A 25,709-nucleotide genomic window follows, 5' to 3' on the forward strand; every position below is an offset into this window, starting at 1 on the left:
TCTGCTCCCTTAGACTACTGAAGTTCTCTTCTTGTACTTGCAAAATCCCTATTTTGTGGCTTCTCTCGCAGGAGCCTATGCTGCCTCTGTTACACACTGTCCCTGTGATTTCTGTCTTTTACCCTAACCCTGGGCTTCTCTCAGCCAGAGAGACCTGTCTCCCCCACAGTCTGGCCCCTCAACTGACCTCTTTCAGTCTACTTATAATGGCTTAGCTCTGCCCACTCTGGCAGGAGCCAATTAGGTACTCACCTCCCCAGGTGCAGAGCATGGCTAACCGAGTGCATTCACTAGTCTTGCAGGTGATGGGGGTTAAGCCTCATCACAGAGTTAACCCCAAAGGAATTTCACAATAAAAAACTTAATATTCAGGATGATACCTTGACCACAGCTTGCACCACGGTGGCAGAGTCCACAGCACATATGATATAGAAAATGTTTGAGGTTTGTTTGGGTTTTTTTGGGGGGGCAGGGGGTGTATTTGGCAGAGGGATGGAAGAAAGGGAAATGGATGCACGCTGTGAACTTTCGAGGGGTTAGATCTGCACTAGTTTTCATACCAAAAGGCTTCAAAAAAATTTAAAACAAAAGTGCCTACAATCTGGCATTTGCCAAATCTCAGCTAATTTATTAGGCAAGTTTCATTGTAACTAACTGGCATTTGGGCAAATCTGCAGCTGCGGTAGATCACTTTCCCACTGTGAATGTCATCATCCCAAACAGTAACATTATCTACATGTAAAGGTCAGCTGAGGTCTATAAAAGCCTCAAGGAGTGAGGCTGCGGACAGTCTGATTTATAGGAAGACAGACAGTGTTCTTTGGAGGCTGTGCCCAGTTTCAATACCATGGGATTAGGTTTGCAGGCATGTTTTAAAAAGCTAGACTATGATCAGCAGAGGCATTGTTAATTAATCATTCGCAGAATATTATACTCAAATGGTGGCACTGGGGCTTGTAAACACAATCAAATGACTGCTGCCAAACATGGACTGTAGTAAGAAATACCTAGAATGATGTGCATGATCAGAATGTATTTACTGGCTGATATTGGAGTCTTCTGGTTCATTATTTTTCCAAGGGAAAAAAAAGTCAGACACGTCAAAATTGCACTACAGGAGAACATTTTGCCTCTCAATTTCTTCATTAATCATTGCAGAAGACTTCACTACTATAGCTCTTATGGTTGGTAACCCCTGAATAGGATTACCATATCAACAGGATAACTTTGCTATGCTTTTTAAGTGTTACTTGACTCTGTGCTTTACTGGTTCTCTCTCCCCTCTTCTTGCACTGGTGCCCAACCAATTCCAACAATTCAAACCTGGTGCTAGCTAACAGAAACAAAAGGTGCATGAAAAAAATATAATTGCTTTTGATACAAAGAATCAAGAAGCTATGAGAATCCATCCTCTAGCTTCACTAGAGAAGTGATTGAAGACTGTCAAACGCTACCTTAACCATGTAAGCATAGAGTCTTAGCTTAATAGATTATAGGATATGTGTTCTCCAAATGATACATTAGAGGAGTAAATTCTGCCAACTGCGCCAAAAGAATTGAAGCCTGATCCATCTTTACCTCAGACCTTGTATATTTCTGAGCCTGAAACAAGGGCAAATGCAGGTGTGGGCATGGTACACACTGAGGAGCCGCTTATTTGTTGTGGGGGCCAGGCTTATCAGCAGCCAATCAGGGGCTGTGGCTACTCTGTCAGTTCCAAGGCAGCAGAACTGGGCTCATTTGTTGCCTAGCAGCAGTTAGTCAAGGAGCAACCAGCAGTTGGTCTGGACCCTGAGGATAACTCCCTGTGCACAGCCCTGAAAAGTAACCTTCAGCTTGTTTTACCATATCATGTAAATAAAGCTAAATTCTTCTCTCAGACACATCTTTTCTACTTCCACTGCCTTCAAAGGGAGTTGTGCATGTGTCTCTCTGGTTGGAATTTAGCTCTAAACAGCATAGGATAAAGCCAGTTCAGTGACCCATCACTTCTATTTTTATTAGTGTCTTAATACAGCCTTCCATTTTGTTAAACAGAACAATATTTCAACCACAACAGAAAATTAACTTTTACTTTAAAGTAACAGTTCTTGAGCTGCGGTTGTTCGAGCCCTATGTGGTATTTTGTAGTAAGAACTTTCTAAGAGCCAAGCAGTGGAGGGGTATGGTGGGGCTGAGGGCTGGGATGGGTACATGAGAGTATCTCTATTACCATGTGATCTTCCCGAATAAAGAGTGTTGGGAGACACAATTGTCCTAAAGAGTTTGCAGTATCCTGCGGAACCTCATTTACAGTATGCTTTAGTTTTCATCTAAATTCATGCACCCTAATAAGAGTACTGCTGGTCCCCAGACTTTCATTTCTCCATCCCCTCAGATGAAAATGAACAGGACCTGTCTCCTCTCACTCTCTCGCTTTCCCATTCTACCTGTGCTTTCCTTCCGGAGAACGATAACAAGCCTAAGTTACAATAAAGGCCCTCCAATAACTGGAAGTGATTTCCTGAATAAAGAAATCTGGAGAAGACCATTCATGCCTGCTGAGGGAAAGGATTGTAACTCAACTGGAAGGATTCTAAATGCAAATGATTTTTTCTTTGAATTAGCTCAGAAAGCCTGTGCAGGACAGGGGGAACTAGGAGAAGTCAGTTATGTCACAGCTCCCAATGACAGAGAAAGTGACAATCTCAGATTGCTCTTCCCCACAGCTTTTATGCCTTCAGTGATAACAGAGGAAGGTTATCAGCTGCTCGATACGGCTTTTCTACAGAAAATAAATCCCCCTTTCTCCCTGGTTACACAATCTCATTCATTTCTTGCTAAACCGTTTTATAACATTCATGTCAAATCTTTCTGCAGCTGCTACCTCATTCCTAATCCTCCCCATTCTTTGTCTTTTTCAGCAGGGCTACCCTTTTCAAGCAACTTGAACCCTGCCATGTCACTGTCTGTCTTTTTCTCTTTGCTGGCTGAAAACTCTAAGCACAAAGAATACATCAAAATATACATTTAGCAGCTGCAAATAAGAGACGCAATCTATTCTCCTCTCAGGGAAAAGAAGCAGGCTCTATGCTGCTGCATTTTCAATACTTTTGTGCAACGTGGAGCGGGGGTGGTTCATTGCCATTTCTAGGCAGCTACTGAAGTTTGGAGAATGGATTATTCTGAACCATATTGTATCGAGCACAAGTACTGTCACTTAAAGCTAAGATTGCCTGATGCTTTCCATTAAAAGGACTGTTTTCATTGGTTATAATTTTGCCAAACATAAACCACTCAGGTTGAAATTTTCCATAATGGGTGACTGTCTCAGGCTGAGTTTATGTAGTTTTTCTTAGTTTCAGCTAAAATGGTTCAGTCATTTCCAAGAATGAGGCTCAAAAGATTCCAGCACTGATGCGGACCCATGAGGGGTGGGAGTGGGGGGTCATTATGGTACCACATAATGGAATTTGTGTTCTCAATTTGTAAACTTAAAAAAAATCTTAGAAAATTACACACACACAAATGTTAAAAGAACATAAAGGTTGCAAAGTCAGGCACTCAAAGGTTAGGAAATGACTGAATTAGAGGTTTCCTGTGCAACCTTACTTCAGCCTCCCTGTGAACACACATTATGATGCAGTCTTTACTTACATGATCACATACTATTTCTCTCACAGGATCGCTGCCTCATTTAGCCCACAGGATTCATCCCCAGAGTGGATGTATCAGGATTGTGTAGTGAAGGAGGCTGTTGTTTGTAAGACCCCAGCTTCATTTGCTGCAGAAACTGGAAGGTGTGTAGTGAATGAGGCAGGGTATTGCAGGAAGAGAAAGGAGGGTTTCATGGTTAAGACAGCTGAATGCTGCCCTAGAAAGTTGAATTCTATCCCTGCCTCTAGCACCTATCTGATGCTGGGCAAATTGTATAAACTCACATTTCCTTAATTTTTTGGGTACCCAAATTGAGACAACTGGGGTCTGATTTGCTGAAGTGCTGAGCACTGATAGCTGCAGCTCAGCTCAAGGGAGCTCTGCTCTGAATATATAAAGTGCTATAAAATGCTAAGAATTCTGAAATAATCAGGTCCTAGGCATCTCAGATATGGGACCCAAAAGGAGTTGATACTTTTGACAGGTCTGTGCATCAGTTCCTCATCGCTAAACCTGGGATAATATTACTTAATCTCACAAGGGCAAGGGCACTGTGAAGATAAATTCATTAATGTTTGTGAAGCACTTGGATACTATGTTGAGAGAGCACCATAAGAAAACCCAAGAAGAAATCAATAATTCTCTTCGGTTCAATGTTTGGATGGTGTGCAGTAAATAATGCATGGAGTCACATGTTGAATGATGAGGATAAAGAGAAATTCATAGATTATAAAGCCAGAAGGGACCACTGTGATCATCAAGTCAGACTTTCTGTATAACACAGGCCATAGGACTTCCCTGAATTAATTCCTGTTTGAACTAGAGTAGATCTTTTAGAAAAACATGCAGTCTTGATTTAACAATTGCCAGTGATGAAGAATCCACCATGACCTTTGGTAAATTGTTCCAACAGTTAATTACCCTCACTGTTACATTTTTTTCACCTTATTTCCAGTCTGAATTTGTCTAGCTTCAGCTTCCAGACATTGAATCTTGTTATATCTTTGTCTGCTAGACTGAAGAGCTGATAATCAAATTTTTGTACATTAACTACCCACTCAGTGAGCACCATCCAACCTATGCTTTGAATGATGCATGGGTCCTTTGGAAAAAAACAGTTTGTAATCATGTATTTTAAAAGACTGTATCATAATGCACAAGCACCAAGAGGGTCAAATTATAGTTGCACAAGGGGGCCACATTATGGTTGTACAGGAAGCCTTAATTCTGGCATTTCCTAACTTATGAGAGCTGGTCTTCACATCTTCAACATTCTTTTATTGTAAGTTTTTATATATATAATTTTATCTACAACATTATCCCAACTACTATCCAACCATAAAGGCCAAATCCTAGATCCCAGGACATAGGCACAAGGGACAGGCTACACAATGGAAACCTCTGTCAGAGGCTGGGAGGAAGGAGTAGTCCTACTCTCCATCCTGTATAATAGTCACAAAGGCACATTACAGCCACTACTGCAACCATAGGGCTGTAACAATCCTCACAGGCAGTGCACATCCATCCTATCCCACATAACTGTAGATTGATTGCCCATTCCCTGACACCCTACTTTGCCACTCCTCCTCTCCCTCTGCACTTGGTTGCAGGTTGCTCTTACAATGCAGAGCTCTGCGGAATGTAGTGCAGAGTCTCCAAATCCTATCTCCCTCCCACAGGGCTGGTGCAACCACTAGGCGAACTAGGTGGTCGCCTAGGGCGCCAAATGGCTGAGGGCCAAAAAGTGGTGCAGGGAGGAGCCGCCTTCCGGAGGCACCGCAGAGCCAGAGCGTCGGCTTGTGGGGGAGGCGAGCCCCAGCCATGGAGGAGCTAACACAGCGCAGGGGGGTGCCCCCCCCAGGCTCCTGCAGGCTGCACCAGATGCATGTGGACAGTAGCCCCCGTGTGCCCCCCGGATCTCCCCCCCCCACACTGTGCTCGGGTTCTGCGGCTCCCAGAAGTATGAATCGCCGCTGCCTCAGCACTTTGCAGGCGAGGGGCTGTGCGTGTGGCAGTCCGGCAGCATGTTTTGCCTCCACATGGAGCCAGCATCTGACCATCATGGGCATGGTAAGGGGAGTCCCAGAGGGCAGTTAGGGAGCAGGGGGAGGGGATGGGTCACGAGTTCTGGGGGGGGCTGTCAGGGGGTAGGGGTGTGGAGAGAGATCAGAGCAGTCAGGGGACATGGAGCAGGGGGGTTAGATGGGTCAGGAGTTCTGACAGGGGGGTGGCTGTCGGGGGCTGCGGAGTGGTTGGATGGGGCATGGGAGTCCCAGGGATCTGTCTGGGGCTGGGGGTGTGGATAAGAGTCGGAGCAGTCAGGGGAAAGGTAGGGGGTAGGGTTCTAGGGGGGCAGTTAGGGGTAGGGGGTGTCTCAGGAGCAGGCAGTCAGGGGACAAGGAACAGGGAGGCTTAGGTAGGGGGTGGAGTTCTGGGGGGCAATTAGGGGCAAGGGTCCCAGGAGGGGGCAGTCAGGCATCCCAGGAGGGGATAGTCAGGGGACAAGAAGTGGGGGGAGGTTGGGAATTTTGAGGGGGGCAGTCAGGGGGTGAGAAGTCAGAGGGAGTGGATGAGGTGGGGCGGGGCTAGGGCGGGGATCTCCCACATCCTCTTTTTTGATTGTTGAAATATGGTAATGCTTGGCGAGGAGGGAGACAGGAGGCATATGGGGGCTGGCACCTGCATGCATGCGCTACAGTCTGCATGAGCCCCCTGGGGAGGGGGTGTCAGGCCACAGCTTGGGCAGGAGGGGCGGGGGACGTGGCTGCTCCCTGCTAGCGGCGCCGCCGTCTTTGCAGGGCTGCTGTCCCCCTGCACCGCGCCAGCTCCTCCATGCCTGGGGCTCGCTGCCTTTGCAAGCGAGATGCTCTGGCTCTCCAGTGCCTCTGGAAGGTGGCGCCTCCCTGCCGAGCTGCTGCAGTGGCCCAAGCCTGGCAAAGCCAGTAAGTGGACTTGGGGCGGGGCTACCAGGGTGGGGTGGGGAGGGGAGGGCTCATGGGGGGTCATGTACACCCTCCAGGGGAGTTCAGGGGGCGAGGAGGGGGGAACCTGGTCTGGGGAGCAGCCCCTGGGCAGGCTGGCCCCTGGGGTCTATAAAGGATCATTAGGATTTGCCCCTCAATGAACCAATGTGCAAGGGGGGGGAGGGCGCAAGGTGGAAGTTTCGCCTAGGGCGCAAAATATCCTTGCACTAGCCCTGCCCTCCCATCTGCACAGCTACTGAGCATCGTTTCTCTTGTTAAGGGCGTGCTATGGCCAGGTGAGAGGGACCAGAGTTTGTTTCTCAGTATGAATTACTGCCTCATCTTGAGCAGGAAACACATTCTTCTCCCCTCCTTCCAGATTAAAACATTTAAAAGTGGCATGGTGGATCACAGCAATCTGAACAGAAGCCTTGTTTATTTATTTATTAAAAGGACGACAGAGATAGTTATACAGCTTCCTGGTTCTGAGGCCATCATCACACCTTGCAAAGACCTCCAAGAACACTACAGTATACAAAAGATGAAGGATTTTCTGAACAGCTTTTAGACTGGCTTTTCTACTGATCACCAATGGACTAACTTTCCTACCAACATGTCTACACTATATTCTTTTACAGCTTTGTCTCTATCAAATAATGCTGAAGAGAAATGACATTTTCCATTTATTTGGTTGTAAGCTCTTTAGGGCAGGAACCATGCCATCTTCATTTTCGGTGCCAAGTGAACCTCTAGCACTCAATACATACAAATGTTTGGTACATTTTCAATAAATGACTCTGGCTTATGCCCTACCTCTTCCCTAACAGGTCCTCTGCTTGACTGAATCCTGTTGTTCAATCCTTTCCCTAGTGAATTTTCCTTTGTTGGACCATATGGTCTCCCATTGCTCTGATCAGCCATACCTTGGTTCTCAAAATACCTCCTCTTAAAGACCACCAGGCAGGAGGCTCTGTGGATTGCAGTTTGATAACCAGTGCATTAGAACAATGCACACCCAGTTATAAAAATTAGCTTGTACAGCGGATGGCAGGGTTTTTTTTGTATGGCATGCGCTTGCCATTTCTTTTAGCAAATTATGATGCCCTATAAGCACAACATCTGCAAACAGCTTAAAGTAAAAAAACAAATAAACAAAACCCTCTATAACTAAGGCGTCAGCCAGACTGTCCTTTTGGGGCAAATCCTCAGCTGGTATAAACTGACATAGCTCCACTGAAGTTGACACCAGCTGAGGATCTGCCACTTTATGTATAGTAAGCTCCAAAATTGTTGCAGTGAACTCATTCTCTGCACAACCCAAATGCACACAGAAATTAAATATGGTTTGTCAACCTTATACAAATGAATCAGGCTTTGTGCACTGTTTGCAAGATTAAAATAAACACATAATTACACCAGGTCTCTAAATCTGTCCACAGCTCAGAGGATAAATGCCTTACCTCATTATGTTTAAATGTTCTATCTCAATCTGGGTTAAGAACGACCAGAGACAATGGGCTACCAACATGCTGTACTGTGACAAGAAAAGAGATGCTACTATAGATCAGGATATCGGCCATATTTGGTCTTTCATCTTCCTTTATTGTGTCCTCCATCCCTCACCTCACTTCCTTCCAAGCAGCATCATTTTATCCATTATGAATGTGTGTCAAGTACAATAAAAATTATTCCTTTTCCTAACACACGGCATTTCTGTTTCTCAATTCAATGGCTTTTGTGCATTACAAACCAATTCCTACCTGCCTTGCTCTGCTGATGTCAGCAAGTAAGGTAAGCCAAGATTTACTCTGTAAATCTAAATTAACCTTTCAGGAACAAATCTTGTAAGAATTACTCAATCCTAATGTAAGCAAAATTTCCAGATCTTATAATATCATACTGAAGTCACTGGGAGTTTTGCCTGAATAAAAACTGAGGCATGCAGGATCTAGTCCAGGGATCAGCAACCTTTGGCATGCAGCCTGTCAAGGAAATCCGCTGGCAGGCTGAGACGGTTTGTTTACCTGCAGCATCCGCAGGTTTGGCTGATCGCAGCTCCCACTGGCTGCAGTTCACTCTTCCAGGCCAATGGGGGCTGCAGAAAGCAGCAGCCAGCATATCCCTTGGCCCACGCCAGCGCCTGCAGCCCCCATTGGCCTGGAACAGTGAACTGCAGTCACTGGGAGCTGTGATCAGCCGAACCTGCAGACGTGGCAGGTAAACAAACCGTCCCAGCCCGGCAGCGGATTTCCCTGATGGGCCACATGCCAAAGGAGGCCAATCCCTGATCTAGTCCATAGTGTATAAAATGGGATATACGCACAGTGATGGGCACTGGATAAAAAATAGTTGATGGCTTCACAATGGTTTCTAAATTATGAACACCGCTGGGCATGTAAAAAGATTTTGCAGATGATTATCAGTGCCAATTGTATCAGCAATTCCAATGGCAGCAGGTATTATAATATTCTTTGTTTCTGAAATATTCTAAGATGCTTTGATAACAAGCTTTCTGTTTAAACCAAGAACATGGTTTGGCATGATTTTCCTGGCTAGCGCTTACCTCTTTCAACCTGTCCACCTCATTCTGCAGTGCCTGTTTGGCTATTTCCACCTCAATGATCTGCTGCCGAAGGATTTCATTCTCATCTTCTGCTTTAACACGTTTCTCCTCCACACTCTCCAGTTCATGGTGCAGTCTGACAGATACATCTTTGGCTACCTAGTTAGAATGGCATAAACATCACGTATAAAGTCTAACTACCTGAACATGCAATATATATACAAATTACAATCTTGGATAATCAAGGGATCTTCATTTTAAATTATTAGACCCAGTTTTGAATACTCAAACCAAAGTTCTTTACATTCATTTACATTCACGTTTCCAGTGGAGAAAATGAAGATGGGAACTTTAGAGTTATCAAAGCGTTTTCCTTGTCACATCAAGCTCTGAAACCCTAGGGATAGCATGATAATAATTAAAAAAAATGCAGGAGCTATACTGTTAAAATTGACAGATCAGTATTTTGATCAAAACAGCACCTGTGTGACAGCCTCATCTACCAGGTCTTGCTGCATCAACAACAGTCAATACTAGGTGAAAGTGATAAGAAAACCAAAAAATAAAGACTACACATGTTTGCTAGGTTCAACTTAACATGGGAAAGGGATGAATATTTTCCCCAAACATATTTAGAAAAGTGAAGCTGATTTTGAACTGCAATACAATAGCAGCTGCAGGAAGCTTTCTGTTTTGCACGTTCTAGTTCCAGGATAACTGTATGCTGTTTTTACAAAGCTTAATGTAAATGGAAACATTTCCACAAAATTATTTCAATATAAACTGTTTATTTTTATAGGAATGGTATTTTTCAACAGTGTCTGCAACCCAAACATTGTACCAAACTGCTAATGGATGATCACCATGAACTGGAACTGACTAAAAGGAAACATGATTTTAATTAGTCTATTTTCAATTTTCCAAACTAAGTGAAATGCAAAAAAGGGAAATAAACAGCATAAATGATGAAAATATATTAAATTTTTAAAATTTAGATACAGTATTCTAAGATTTTTGGTAATAAAGAAAGAAAATCCTTTTTACAAGAATCTATGAACATAACTCCTAAAGAACTATTATGGCTGAGATGGGTTTGAAGATCAGTTCTCACTCCCTAGAATGCCTCATGCAGCTGGCACAATACAAAGCCGCTGACTGCTAAACTCTTACCACTTGCCTTCTCATGGCAGAGAAGTTCCTAACTGGAAGTCGGAGTGTAAAAGGTGAGGGTGTTTGGCACTTTATAGCCAGATTGCTCTGGGCAGGTGGGGCTGGTTAGCTGTGGCAGCCAGTCCATCTAGGAGAAGGAACTTCAATTTCAAACCAAGAACAGCAGGCCCGGCCAGGTGCTTTGTAAAAGTTGTGCCAGTGACACATGCTCTATGGTCTTCATTTTCAGGGAATATATCAGTACAATACTAGGGCATCAACTGGAAGCAGCGTGCAACTGCTTCACCTGATGGCGGTAAAAAATGGGCAAAGGCTATTGTATTCTGGCCACATGCAGCTGAGGGAGCATTGACCCAGATGGCTGGGTCACTTCAGATGAAGAGATCTGGGATATGTTGGCCAGAGAGGACAAGAGCTATTAATTATGGGACAAAGACATGAGAGAGACCCAGAAAAAGGTAGTTTGAGACTCTGAAGAAGAACATGAAGGAGATTGATGTCAGCTTGGAAGATGCTCTTGACAATAACACTTGGAGATGAACAACAACAGCCGCCAACCCCAATTGACACAATAAGGCAAAGGTGAAGAAGCTATAAATATAACTTAATTGTGTTCCCTTCATTTGAATTTGTGTATAGTTTTCATTTAGTTAAGTCCCTTTTTCATGACATTAAGTTGCACATTTGCTGTCTGCCAAGAAATAAGGACACTGGGTCTGATATTTTGAGAAATACAAATAACTGTTCTATGTTACTTTTATATCTATTATTTTGACCAGAGACTAAGATTGTGTCCTTTCACTTTTTGCTATGAATATATTCCATACAAGTACCTTACCCACCTTTAAATCTTGCTCCAAACTTCTAATGAGCTCTCCATCCACTTGGCCTGTCTGCGCAACTTTCAAACTTTTCTGTTCTGCTTTCCTGAGACGATACTGCAGGATGCGGCAGTTCTTGTTTGCACGGTCCAGCTCTTTCCGGAGTTCCTGCAGCTGATAAACATCTTCCTCTAAATAACTGTCACGCATCTCCTCCATTTCAGCCCGAAGTTCATCCAATTCATCCTGTGAAAAGTAAAAACACCTCTCCATTGTATCTCTAAATCTCATCCAAGAGAATAAAAAAGAAACATGCTTGTCAAGATACAATATCAAAAAGGTGATGTAGATTCCAATATGCAGCTCCAGATGTCACAGGAATATCAATATTATCCCTTACTAGTATAGTTATGTTGAATTACATTAATGAATGTCTGTTCTATTTGTTTTAATTGCCATGGTAATTAAGAATGGACCAGGGTTACTAGGATGTGTATCTGTCTCCTGAAACCGATAACATCATAATTCTTTCCTTCCCCTAATGAATTAAAATGAAATTTACATAATAATTAGCCATTATCTTAGCTGATTGTTTATTTCATCAGAATTATAGCAATCCTACTTAAGCGTCTGAACTTCTCTGTGTGATTTGAAGTGTGCTTTGAAGAAATAAAATGTTCTTTCCCGCTTTAATAACTTTAATAAATCTTTGCAACATGAACTTTTCAACTTACAGCCAAATAATCAACTGTTCCACATCAGAATGCATTATGTCCAAGTCTTTTAGTGCATGCACATTGAATTCCCAGTCAGTTGAAACCCCCCCACCCCCTACTTATGCAGGGTGTGTGCACAGACATACTTGCCAATCCCAGAATTACGTGGGCAGAAAAATATCTGTGTCAACATGAATGTAAACAGGTCATGCCTTCCCTCAAATCTTTTAATTATCCCAATTCTAAATTGTACCAGGAGAAGAACATGCCCGCTAAAGTCAGATATTAAGGTTTACAGCAGTGTAAACCGCTTCTGGAAGAGGATAAGCTCTATCATTCCCATTCATTTAATCTGTGCGTGATTGATGCTTTTGAGTTAAAACTCTTATATAGGCCTTCCAGCTCAGGGTATAGGCCATTAAATTACTACATGGTGGCTCAGGGGATCTCTATGGCTCTATTATTAATGAAGTTAAAAATGAGAATGGACTCATGCCAAGGCAAAGAGCAAGGACAAGAGATGTTTTCCATCATAAAATCCTCCAGAACGACTGATACAGCTGCAGTATATTATTAGCCAAATCAAAAAGACATAGTTATGTATTTTAAAGAGCAACAGAATCAGGCAGTATTAGCAATATTCACAGGAAAAAACTTACATAATATGCCTGCAGTATCTTCAGAGTTGTCTCCTGCCTACTTTTAGCTAATAATTAAATTTCTTGCTTCTAAAAATGCACAAACTAAGCAGATGATATCCTTCTTGTTCCCCTTTCTAAGTTTTCAGTTCCTACACTTCCTACTCTTTTTATACATACACACACGTCTTATGTGACTTGTCTTCTTATGCCCCATCTGCAAACACTGTTGCACAAGCTTAACTGTACACATGGGTAGTACTATTCACTTCAATGGAACTGCTCACATGTGTAAAGTTGAGCATGTTCGTAAGTGTTCGCTGGATCGAGGTTTTAGACTGTAATCTCCCTACATGTATTTGTACAGCATCAATAACAATTGGTGTTCAACACCTTTTATTTTGCATGTTCTAGTTCCAGGATAACTGTATGCTGTTTTTAAAAAGCTTAACGTTAATGGAAACATTTCCACAATTTTTTTTCAGTATAAATTGTTTATTTTTCAGTAATATAAACATCATAGTATTCACATCTTTCTTAGAGGTGAAAGGAGTGTACATATCCCCCTTTCAAATGCAGATTAGAATAGAAGTAGAAAGGTAGGTTCTGACCCAAACCTTCCCACAATGTTTCAATCCCCTCCCTCCTTTTATTTACCTAATACCCACAAGACACAAGGAGGAGCAGGGAACATACTCTCAACAGGATCCTGATCAGCCCTAGAGCTGGAAAAGAGAGGTGAGAGGTCCTTTGTCTTCACCTCCACCACTAAACCCAAGATGCCTACACGAGCTAGCCACACACTGGCCTAGTTGGCAATGTCCCTTTAAACTCAAACATAACTGAAAGTCATCAAGTTACCCTAACATGTGGTAACTCTGATGTGGGACTTACAGACTTGTCATGAATCACTCTGGATGCATCATTTTATGCCAGTCGCCTGCAGCACTGCAAGATGAATGTATTTCTAAATCACTTCTAATAGGTGTGTGTTTAATCTAGCCTTGACTGTATCCAATGACAGTGATTTCACAACTTCCCTTGTGAATGAGGAGGTCAGTTAAACAGAAATTAAAAGGTACAGTGACTAGAGTGAAATCCCTGCAAGCTGCATGGACACTTTTCAAAGACACCATAATAGAGGCCCAATTTAAATGTAGACCTCAAATTAAAAAACACAGTAAAAGAACTAAAAAAGAGCCACCGTGGCTTAACATGTGAAAGAAGCAGTGAGAGATAAAAAGGCATCTTTTAAAAAGTGGAAGTCAAATCCTAGTGAGGGAAACAGAAAGGAGCATAAACACTGCCAAATTAAGTGTAAAAATGTAATAAGAAATGCCAAAAAGAAGTTTGAAGAACAGCTAGCCAAAAACTCAAAAGGTAATAACAAAATGTTTTTTAAGTACATCTGAAGCAGGAAGCCTGCTAAACAGCCAGTGGGGCCCCTGGATGATCGAGATACAAAAGGAGCACTTAAAGACGATAAAGTCATTGAAGAGAAACTAAATGAGTTCTTTGCTTCAGTCTTCATGGCTGAGGATGTTGGGGAGATTCCCAAACTTGAGTCGGCTTTTGTAGGTGACAAATCTGAGGAATTGTCACAGAATGAAGTGTCACTAGAGGAGGTTTTGGAATTAATTGAAAATTCATAGATTCTAGGACTGGGAGGGACCTCAAGAGGTCATCGAGACCAGTCCCCTGCCTTTATGGCAGGACCAAATACTGTCTAGACCATCCTTGATAGACATTTATCTAACCTACTCTTAAATATCTCCAGAGATGCAGGTTCCACAACTTCCCTCGGCAAATTATTCCAGTGTTTAACCACCTTGACAGTTGGGAACTTTTTCCTAATGTCCAGCCTAAACCTCCCTTGCTGCAGTTTAAGCCTGTTGCATCTTGTTCTATCCTCAGAGGCTAAGGTGAACAAGTTTTCTCCCTCCTCCTTTTGACATCCTTTTAGATACCTGAAAACTGCTATCACGTCCCCTCTCAGTCTTCTCTTTTCCAAACTAAACAAACCCAATTCTTTCAGCTTTCCTTCATATGTCATGTTCTCTAGACCTTTAATCATTCTTGTTGTTCTTCTCTGGACCCTCTCCAATTTCTCCACATCTTTCTTGAAATGCAGTGCCCAGAACTGGACACAATACTCCACTTGAGGCCTAACCAGCACAGAGTAGAGAGGAAGAATGACTTCTCGTATCTCGCTCACACACACCTGTTAATGCATCCCAGAATCATGTTTCTTTTTTTTGCAACAGCATCACACTGTTGACTTATATTTAGCTTGTGGTCCACTATAACCCCTAGATCCCTTTCTGCCATACTCCTTCCTAGACAGTCTCTTCCCATTCTGTATGTGTGAAACTGATTGTTCCTTCCTAAGTGGAGCACTTTGCATTTGTCTTTATTGAACTTCATCCTGTTTACCTCAGACTATTTCTCCAATTTGTACAGATCATTTTGAATAATGACCCTATCATTCAAAGCAGTTGCAATCCCTCCCAGTTTGGTATCATCTGCAAACTTAATAAGCGTACTTTCTATGCCAATATCTAAGTCATTGATGAAGATATTGAACAGAGCTGGTCCCAAAACAGACCCCTTGCAGAACCCCACTTGTTATACCTTTCCAGCAGAATTGGGAACCATTAATAACTACTCTCTGAGTATGATTATCCAGCTAGTTATGCACCCACCTTATAGTAGCTCCATCTAAGACATATTTGCCTAGTTTATTGATAAGAATATCATGTGAGACCGTATCAAATGCCTTACTAAATTCTAGGTATACCACATCCAGCGCTTCTCCCTTATCCACAAGACTCATTATCCTATCAACGAAAGCTATCAGATTTGTTTGACATGATTTGTTCTTTACATATCCATGCCGGTTATTCCCTATCACCTTACCACATTCCAAGTGTTTGCAGATGATTTCCTTAATTACTTGCTCCATTATCTTCCCTGGCACAGAAGTTAAACTAACTGGTCTGTAGTTTCCTGGGTTGTTTTTATTTCCCGTTTTATAGATGGGCACTATATTTACCCTTTTCCAGTCTTCTGGAATCTATCCTGGTTTTCCAACGATAATAGCTAGAGGCTCAGATACCTCCTCTATTAGCTCCTTGATTATTCTAAGATGCATTTCATCAGGCCCTGGTGACTTGCAGGCATCTAACTTTTCTAAGTGATTTTTAACTTGTTCTTTTTTATTTTATCTTCTAAACCTATCCCTTTCCCATTAGCATTCACTATGTTAGGCATTTCTTCAGACTTCTCGGTGAAGACCAAAACAAAGAAGGCGTTAAGCATCTCTGCTATTTCCAAGTTTCCTGTTACTGTTTCTCCCTCCTCACTGAGCAGTGGGCCTACCCTGTCCTTGGTCTTCCTCTTGCTTCTAATGTATTAATAAAAACTCTTCTTGTTTCCCTTTATTCCGGTAGCTAGTTTGTGCCTTTGCCTTTCTAATCTTGCCCCTGCATTCCTGTGTTTGCCTATATTCATCCGTTGTAATCTGTCCTAGTTTCCATTTTCATATGACTCCTTTTTATTTTTTAGATCATGCAAGATCTCATGGTTAAGCCAAGGTGGTCTTTTGCCACATTTTCTCTCTCTCCTACCCAGTGGAATAGCTTGCCCTTAATAGTGTCCCTTTGAAAAACTGCCAACTCTTCTCAGTTGTTTTTCCCCTCAGTTTTGATTCCCATGGGACCTTACCTATCAGCTCTCTGAGCTTACCAAAATCCGCCTTCCTGAAATCCATTGTCTCTATTCTGTGTACTCCCTTCTACCCTTCCTTAGAATTATGAACTCTATGATTTCATGATCACTTTCACCCAAGCTGCCTTCTACTTTCAAATTCTCAATGAGTTCCTCCCTATTTGTTAAAATCAAGTCTAGAACAGCTTCCCCCAGTAGCTTTTTCAACCTTCTGATATAAAAAGTTGTCTGCAATGCAATCCAAGAACTTATTGGATGGTCTGTGCCCCGCTGTGTTATTTTCCCAACATATATCGAATAGCTGAAGTCCTCCATCACCACCAAATCTTGACCTTTGGATGATTTTGTTAGTTGTTTGAAAACAGCCTCATCCACCTCTTCCACCTGGTTAGGTGGCCTGTAGTAGACTCCTAGCATGACATGACCCTTGTTTTCTTATCCCATTTAGCCTAACCCAGAAACTCTCAACACTTCCGTTTTCTATGTCCATCTCCACCTCAGTCCAAGGGTGTACATTTTTAATACTTAAGGCAACACCTCCTCCCTTTTTCTTCGTCTATCCTTCCTGAGCAAGCTGTACCCATCCACACCAACATTCCAATCATATGTATTATCCCACCAAGTTTCAGTGATGCCAACGTCATACTTGTATTTATTTATTAGCACTTCCAGTTCTTCCTGCTTATTACCCTTACTTCTCTTAACAGTAACGAGTCATCGGGCCCAGATGGCATTCACCCAAGAGTTCTGAAAGAACTCAAATGTGAAATTGCAGAACTATTAACTATGATTTGTAACGTGTCCTTTAAATCAGCTTCTGTACCCAGTGACTGGAAGATAGCTAATGTAAAGCCAATATTTAAAAAGGGCTCTAGAGGTAATCCTGGCAATTACAGACCGGTAAATCTAATGTCAGTACTGGGCAAATTAGTTGAAACAATAGTAAATAATAACATTGCCAGACATATAGAAGAACATCCATTGTTGGGCAAAAGTCAACATGGTTTCTGTAAACGGAAATCATGTCTTATTAATCTATTAGAGTTCTATGAAGGGGTTAACAAACATGTGGACAAGGGGGTTCCAGCGGACACAGTTTACTTAGATTTCCAGAAAGCCTTTGACAAGGTCCCTCACCAAAGGCTCTTATGTAAATTAAATTGTCATGGGATAAGAAGGAAGTTCCTTTCATGGATTGAGAACTGGTTAAAGGACAGGGAACAAAGGGTAGGAATAAATGATAAATTTTCAGAATGGAGAGGGGTAACTAGCGGTGTTCCCCGAGGGTCAGTCCTAGGACCAATCCTATTCAACTTATTCATAAATGATCTGGAGAAAGGGGTAAACAGTGATATGGCAAAGTTTGCAGATGATATTAAACTGCTCAAGATAGTTACGACCAAAGCAGACCGTGAAGAACTTCAAAAAGATCTCACAAAACTAAGTGATTGGGCAACAAAATGGCAAATGAAATTTAATGTGGATAAATGTAAAGTAATTCACATTGGAAAAAATAACCCCAACTACACTACAATATGATGGGGGCTAATTTAACTACAACTAATCAGGAAAGAGATCTTGGAGTCATTGTTGATAGTTCTCTGAAGACGTCCACTCAGTGTGCAGTGGCAGTCAAACAAGCAAACAGGATGTTAGGAATCATTAAAAAAGGAATAGAGAATAAGACAGAGAATATCTTATTACCTTTATATGAATCCATGGTACACCCACATCCTGAATACTGCATACAGATGTGGTATCCTCATCTCAAAAAATCTCTTCATATAAGGAAAGATTAAAGAGGCTAGGACTTTCCAGCTTGGAAAAGAGGAGACTAAGGGGGGACATGATAGAGATATATAAAATCATGAGTGGTGTGGAGAAAGTGAATAAGGAAAAATTATTTACTTGTTCCCATAATATAAGAACTAGGGGCCACCAAATGAAATTAATAGGCAGCAGGTTTAAAACAAATAAAAGTTCATAGTATATCATGGTTGGAAGGGACCTCAGGAAATCAGCTAGTCCAACACCCTGCTCAAAGCAGGACAAATCCCCAGGCTGTTTTTTTTTTACCCCAGATCCCTCAGTGGCCCCTTCAAGGATTGAACTCACAACCCTGGGTTTAGCAGGCCAATGTGCAAACCACAGAGCTATCCCTCCCCCCAAGTTCTTCTTCACACAGCGCACAGTCAACCTGTGGAACTCCTTGCCTGAGGAGGTTGTGAAAGGTAGGACTATAACAGGGTTTAAGAGAGAACCAGATAAATTCATGGAGGTTAAGTCCATTAATGGCTATTAGCCAGGATGGGTAAGGAATGGTGTCCCTAGCCTCCATTTGTCAGAGGGTGGAGATGGATGGCAGGAGAGAGATCACTTGATCATTACCTGTTAAGTTCACTGGGGCATCTGGCATTGACCACTGTCAGTAGACAGATACTGGGCTGGATGGACCTTTGGTCTGACCCAGTATGGCCATTCTTATGTTATGTTGGCCGTTGGCCCAACTGTATATGTAGTTTTATTTCTCCCTATATTTAACCTAAATTTATCTTGTTCCACCTTAAGCTCGTTATCTCCCATCTTATATTTGCTAACAAATGAGTATTGGATGCTTGTTCTCTTTACGACATCCTGGCCAAAAGAAGATGCATCCAACTTTGATTAACTTTATTACCAACAAGGGCTTATTTCACTGCAAAGTTAACTTGAGTTATAAATTGAGTGTTGCCACTAACTCAACTCTCTTTCACACACAAAAACCCTTACCATGAGATTTTTCAACTTAAACTAGCTAGCCCACCAAGGGATATAGGCTAAAGCTTGAGTGCGCACAACTCATCAGCTGCTAGCACAACGATGTTGCAGTGTGGATGCAGGCTTGACTACCTCCAGTCCTCCAATGCCTTCCCACAATCCTCCCTGGGTGCTCAGAAAGGACAGACAAGTTCTCATACAATACATTGTGAAAGAACTCATAGCATGGCTCAACATACTGCAGCATTAAGAATCACAGGATATGCCCTCAGAAGTCTTAGGGAAAAACCCAAGTGGGTGCAGTGCCAGTGTGGACACAGCAATTCAAATATTATTTCAGTGTGGTTACTCTCATTCAAGCTAGGCTAACTCAGGAGGAGTAACTCGAGTGTAAAAAATGTGAGTTAACTCTGCAGTGAAGACATACCATTAAGTTGCAAGTCAATTAATTTAACCACAAAAAACATACTATAACAATGAACTAAACCCTACACATACCAAATTTAACAGAATTCTTTCAAAACACTATATATCATATAATCCAGGCCCTGTGTACTCCATGGTAAACTGAATCTAAAGTATTGTAGCAAGTCCCCTGGTTTCTATAGCATTCTGGTGTAGAAGACCGAACATAAATGAAACTGGCAAGAATATTTGTTTAAAAAGAAGCTTTTTTAATGAATGAAATATGAAATAAAAAATGTAATGAAGTAGCCTTGCCTTGTCTATTTTAATAAATTTTGTTTTGGTTTTTAGGTTTTTTTTGTTGTCCTCACATTTTCACTATGCTGCACATTTCTGTATAAATAATGCATAGCAGCACTTTAAATTTTTTTAAGGGGGAGGGAAGCTGGAGTTTTCAGCAGCAGCTTAGGGGACAGTTGTGTCTTTGGAACATGAGGATGACAGGTTGGTAATGTGTTATTTACTAATGTACTTAAGTGTTGACTTTGAAATTGGCATCTTTAGATTTCAGAGTTAACAACACATTAAGATGAATGGGACATTCATACATGTCAGATCTATCGTTTAAGGCTCCCCGCTGACTCAGAAAGACTATACTGGTTAGGTGCAGAGTCAGTTCACAATTTTTAAATTATCTTCACAACCACAAGGGTTAGAAACATTATTTGATTTAAAATGAAAGATTCCAAAGCACAATATCACAGCAGTGGATGGCATCCATCACTGCAGAATTCATGGGGAAGTGTTTATAACTCCTTGCCCTTACTCCACATGCCAAAAGCAAAGATCCATCCTTCAAGCACGAACCCCAAGTAGTGCCTACAGATAACAGTTCTAGCACCTGTTACACTTCCTTCTCATCCAATCCAGTACTTGCATCTGGGTAATCTGGCCGCATCCCAGAAGCAAATAATCCAATAAAGGGGTTGAAATAATTATGGCTATAAGGATTATGCACATATGAAAAACTACTAATTGCAATCCAAATTGGAAAGTTAATCTCTTCTCATCCCACTAACAATCCCAAACTGTTGAAACAACTATCCCAGTCAAACCAAAGTCCCCAATACCCCTACAGCATAACATGTGTCAACCCCAAATCAAACTATGCCTGCTCACAAACATGGACAGATGAACTTGACCTTACTGAGCAGTGAAGCTAAGAAAAATTGAGCCCACTTTGCTGCTTCTTAAAACCCTCCAAATAGTCCACTCTTGACTTCTTCCCTGTCTCAAATTCTCAACCAACTGGTCTCTAGACTCAGACCTAGAACCTCCTGTCAATGGTCACCCAGATCTCATCCTGGGGCCACTATTAGCTGGACAGTTGACTCCAGTCCCCTCCTTCAATCATTCCATCCTAATGAGTCCCAGCAAAATTGCTCAAGCTGGTGTGAATTATATTTCTGCAGACATTCATCTCTGCCCTTTGTTTTTACTGTAGACTATACATGTTAAATTCACGTAACCTTTCTGCTCATAGCTCTTAGTTTGCAAGCCTGGCATCATTTGTTATACTTACCTGCCTCTGGACTCTTATATATTCATAAGATTTCATTTCTTTCAAATATAACATTGGGGATGAACTAGAAATCACCCTTTTAATGCACTAGAACCCACCCTCTTAATCTTTTCGATGGCAAAGGAGCTGTTGTACAACAAGGCATTTGAGTGCAGATTTCAATTTTATTTTTTTTTTTGCAATAGAGTCATAGAGTAAGTGACTTTAAGGTCAGAAGGGACCAATATGATCATCTAGTCTGACCTCATTCACAACGCAGGCTGAAGAATCTCACTCATCCACTCATGCAACAAACCCCTAACTTATGTCTGAGCCTCTGAAGTCCTCAAATCATGGTTTAAAGACTGTAAGGTGCAGAGAATCCTCCAGAAAGTGACCCGTGCCCCACGCTGCAGAGGAAGGCCAAATAATCCCAGGGCCTCTGCCAATCTACCCTGGAGGAAAATTCCTTCCTGACTCAAACACTTCTGACCACATAAGGGAATAAGAAAAGTAGTCTTCACTCTCACGGTGTTCTTCATATAGTATTCAGCACTAAATAAGCAAACAGACAAAATAAAAAATAGCCTTTGCCAATATGTACCCCAAGGAACTTGTTGGTTTCATAGTATGTTATGGGAAAATAGCTATATTCTGCACATATTGTTATCCCTGACACTGCTACTTGAGCAGCCTTAGAAATGTTCCACTCATGTTTTCTGGAGCTTGTATCAATGCACAACTCTCCAGCCAAGCAAAAAGGAATAAATTGAACATCTTCATGTGACAAAATCAGGAAAATCTGTTTTAAATACTAAAAAGTGGAACTGCTGGTGCAAAGTCAAAGTTCTATTACTCTGAAATATCAAGTCAGATCCAAACATCAGATGCGGATTCAGAATGTGATTTTGCACAATAGCACTTGGAGATTCTATGTGAGAGACAGGGAACCTCAACTCAATTTATGGAGAAAGGGGTTACCCTTTTGTTGTCCAAAATAAAGGTCTGACCTTGCTCCTAATGAAGGAAACAAACTCAGTGGCAAAAAGACAGGTATGCCTATGAGGAAGAGATGCATGTTTGTTCATTTTAAATGAAGAAAATGTTCAATAACAGTTTATTCTTCTCTAAAGGTGCCCGGCACTAAAGGTGTTTCAGGTAGTGTTAAACGGCAGGGTCTGTTGCTAATGAGAGCAGACGTGTAAGCATTGAGTGTCAGATCATGCGCTCCCTTTTGTTTAATCTGATCATAATATACTATAAAATAGCATACATCAGAGTCAATGCTCAGTGAAAACCAGGTGTTGAAACACATCTAAATAATCACCCACAGCCAAGAACTAGAAAGATGCCTCCTTTTTACACTGGACACGTCAGCCTGACAGACCTCTCAGGGGGAGCGCCCAAAGCATAAATACAGTACCAGAGAGACTAGCCTGAAGGTTTGGTTATATGACTTGAAAGAATTCTATCTGAAGCCTCTTAGATGATGTGAATAGTAAGAGCGACAATTTGCAATCCTCACAACAGACATGGAGAAAAGACTCAGAGAAGTGGAAATTACAGTTGAAACTACAATGGCCCAGGTTTTTTAATGTACTAATCAAGCCACACTAGAGAAAACATGTCTGTCATCATCGAAGTTAAAGCATAAGCACAGAAGAAGCAGAACCTTAATAGCTCCCAAACTTAAGAAGATTCAGTCTGGTTGAGAGAGAGTGTTGGAAATGACGGATGGATTCAACCCATGCCTTTATTAAGGTCTATTCATTATTACTGTGGGTGAACAAACATTATTAGGATATTGCTTCTTACATGTGTTATGATAGTATATTTTAATTTTGTAAAATTGCATAGAGAACTTGGAATGGGCACTTAGTAAACATCAAAGTAAATAAATACATAAAAGAAATGTTTATTTGTTCATCTAGTAAAGGAGAACTGATCTGATATGGTTTATAAAAGAATATATTACTGAGAGGATGGACCTGTACTTAAACAGGGTCCTGATATATGTACACTCCACTCCAATATCCCAAAGCGGCCATTTCAATTGCAAGACAAGGTGGAGAGCATGATGATCTTTACTTCTCTGTATGTCTGAAAGACTCACAGGGTATGTCTACACTACGGGATTATTCAAATTTTACATAAACCGGTTTTGTAAAACAGATTGTATGAAGTCGAGTGCACGCAGCCACACTAAGCACATTAATTAGGTGGTGTGCGTCCATGTACCGAGGCTAGCGTCGATTTCCGGAGGGTTGCACTGTGGGTAGCTATCCCGTAGCTATCCCATAGTTCCCGCAGTCTCCCCCGCCCACTGGAATTCTGGGTTCAGATCCCAATGCAAGAACAGTGTCACGGGTGATTCTGGGTAAATGTCGTCACTCAATCCTTTCTCCGTGAAAGCAACGGCAGATAATCATTTGGAGCCTTTTTCCCTGGATTGCCCTGGCAGACGCCATAGTATGGCAAGTATGGAGCCCGTTTTGCCTTTTGTCACTGTCACCGTATGTGTACTGGATGTTGCTGACAGACACGGTACTGCAGTGCTACACAGCAGCATTCATTTGCCTTTGCAAGGTAACAGATGGTTACCATTCCTATTGCGCCGTCTGCTATACCATTGTAAATTGGTGATGAGATGACGGTTATCAGTCATTCTGTACCATCTGCTGCTTTCATGGGTGCTCCTGGCTGGCCTCGCTGAGGTCGGCTGGGGGCGCATGGACAAAAATGGGAATGACTCCCCGGGTCACTCCCTTCTTTATGTTTTGTCTAAAAATAGAGTCAGTCCTGCCTAGAATATGGGGCAAGTGTACTAGAGAACCAGAGAGCACAGCCGCTCCGTGTCAGAGCCCCAGAGATTCCGCAGAAATGATGAGTTGCATGCCATTCTACGAAGTGCCCCTGCAACAACCCCACCCGTTGCTTCCTTCCTCCGCCAACCCTCCTGGGCTACCGTGACAGTGTCCCCCCATTTGTGTGATGAAGTAATAAAGAATGCAGGAATAAGAAACACTGACTTTTTAGTGAGATAAAATGAGGGGGAGGAAGCCACCAGCTGCTATGATAGTCCAGGCTGGTCAGAATCTTTTCTTTAGACATGAAATAGGGGGAGGCTGATGGAGCTCAGCCTCCAGTTGCTATGATGAAGACGGTTACCAGCCATTCTGTTCCATCTGCCGGAAATGACCGGGAGTCATTCCCATTTTTACCAAGGCCAGCCAGGAGCACTTATGGGCTGATGATGACAATGGATAGCAATCATATTGTACCATCTGCCACCAGAGAGGGAATGCTGGTGTTCAGCGCTGCAGCACCCCGTCTACCAGCAGCATGCAGTAGACATAGGGTGACTCTGAAAAAAGGCGAGAAACTTTTTTTTCCATTTTCTTTTGGGGGGTGGGAAGGGTGTAAATTGACGACATATACTCTGAAACACCCAGGAAAATGTTTTTGACCCTTCAGGCAACGGGAGCTCAGCCAAAAATGCAAATGCTTTTTGGAGACTTCGGGGACTGTGGGATAGCAGGAGTCCTCAGTACCCCCCCCCCATGAGCATCCATTTGATTCTTTGGCTTTCCGTTACGCTTGTCACACAGCACTGTGCTGTGGCCTCTGTCTATCATAGCCTCGAGATTTTTTCAAACGCTTTGTCATTTCATCTTCTGTAATGGAACTCTGATAGAACAGATTTGTCTCCCCATACAGTGAGCAGATCCAGTATCTCCCGTACGGTCCATGCTGGAGCTCTTTTTGGATTTGGGACTGCATTGCCACCCGTGCTGATCAGAGCTCCACGATGGGCAAACAGGAAATGAAATTCAAAAGTTCACGGGGCTTTTCCTGTCTACCTGGCCAGTGCATCCGAGTTCAGATTGCTTTCCAGAGCAGTCACAGTGGTGCACTGTGGGATACCGCCCGGAGGCCAATACCGTCGATTTGCGGCCACACTAACCCTAATCCGACATGGCAATACCGATTTCAGCGCTACTCCTCTCATTGGGGAGGAGTACAGAAATCGGTTTAAAGAGCCCTTTATAGCGATATAAAGGGCCTCGCTGTGTGGACGACGGTTTAACGCTGCTAAATTCGGTTTAAACGTGTAGTGTAGACCAGGCCATAGACTTTACCGTCTGAAAGGAGCATCACAATCATCTAGGCTAGTGGTCTCCAACCTTTTTACACACAAGATCACTTTTTGAATTTAAGTGCAACCCAGGACCTACCCCACCCCTTCCCCAAGTCCCTGCCCCTTCCCCAAGGCCCCACCCCACTCATTCCATCCCCCCTCCCTCCGCCGCTCGCTCTCTCCTACCCTCACTCATTTTCATTGGGCTGGAGCTCGAGATTGTGGTGCAGAAGGGGGTGAGAGCTCTGGGAGGGAATTTGGGTGCAGGGGGGACTCCAGGCTGGCAGAGTGTTGGGATGCAGGAAGGGATTTGGGGTGCTGGCTTCTGGAGGGGGCTCAGGGCTGGGGCAGGGGATTGGGGTGTGGGATGGGTGCAGACTCCCACTGAGCGGTGCTTACCTCGGATGGCTCTCAGGTGGCGCTGCAGCAGAGCTAAGGCAGGCTCCCTGCCTGTCCCGGCCCCACGCCACTCCTGGAAGTGGCCAGCACGTCCCTGTAGCCCCTGACGAGGGGGGTGGCATGTGGCTCCGCATGCTGCCCCTCACTGCCGGCACTGCCCCAGCAGCTCCCATTGGCTGCAGCTCCCCATTCCCAGCTAATGCGACCAGTGCCTGC

At 42.8% G+C, this 25,709-nt stretch overlaps 1 protein-coding gene across 5 annotated transcripts in view; it reads right to left on the reverse strand.

Moving 5' to 3' along the window:
• The window catches only part of MTCL1 (microtubule crosslinking factor 1), a 205,281-nt gene that overhangs the window by 166,992 nt on the left and 12,580 nt on the right, over positions 1-25,709 (reverse strand). For all 5 annotated transcript variants that reach the window (XM_030552782.1, XM_030552780.1, XM_030552779.1 and 2 more), the window contains exons 2-3: positions 11,175-11,399; positions 9,163-9,321 (exon numbers count right to left, since the gene is read on the reverse strand). In XM_030552782.1, coding sequence (XP_030408642.1) covers positions 9,163-9,321; positions 11,175-11,399 — 384 coding nt within the window. The remainder of the gene's footprint in view (positions 1-9,162; positions 9,322-11,174; positions 11,400-25,709) is intronic.

This window comes from Gopherus evgoodei, chromosome 2, assembly GCF_007399415.2.
Source record: "Gopherus evgoodei ecotype Sinaloan lineage chromosome 2, rGopEvg1_v1.p, whole genome shotgun sequence".
Taxonomy (NCBI): domain Eukaryota; kingdom Metazoa; phylum Chordata; order Testudines; family Testudinidae; genus Gopherus; species Gopherus evgoodei.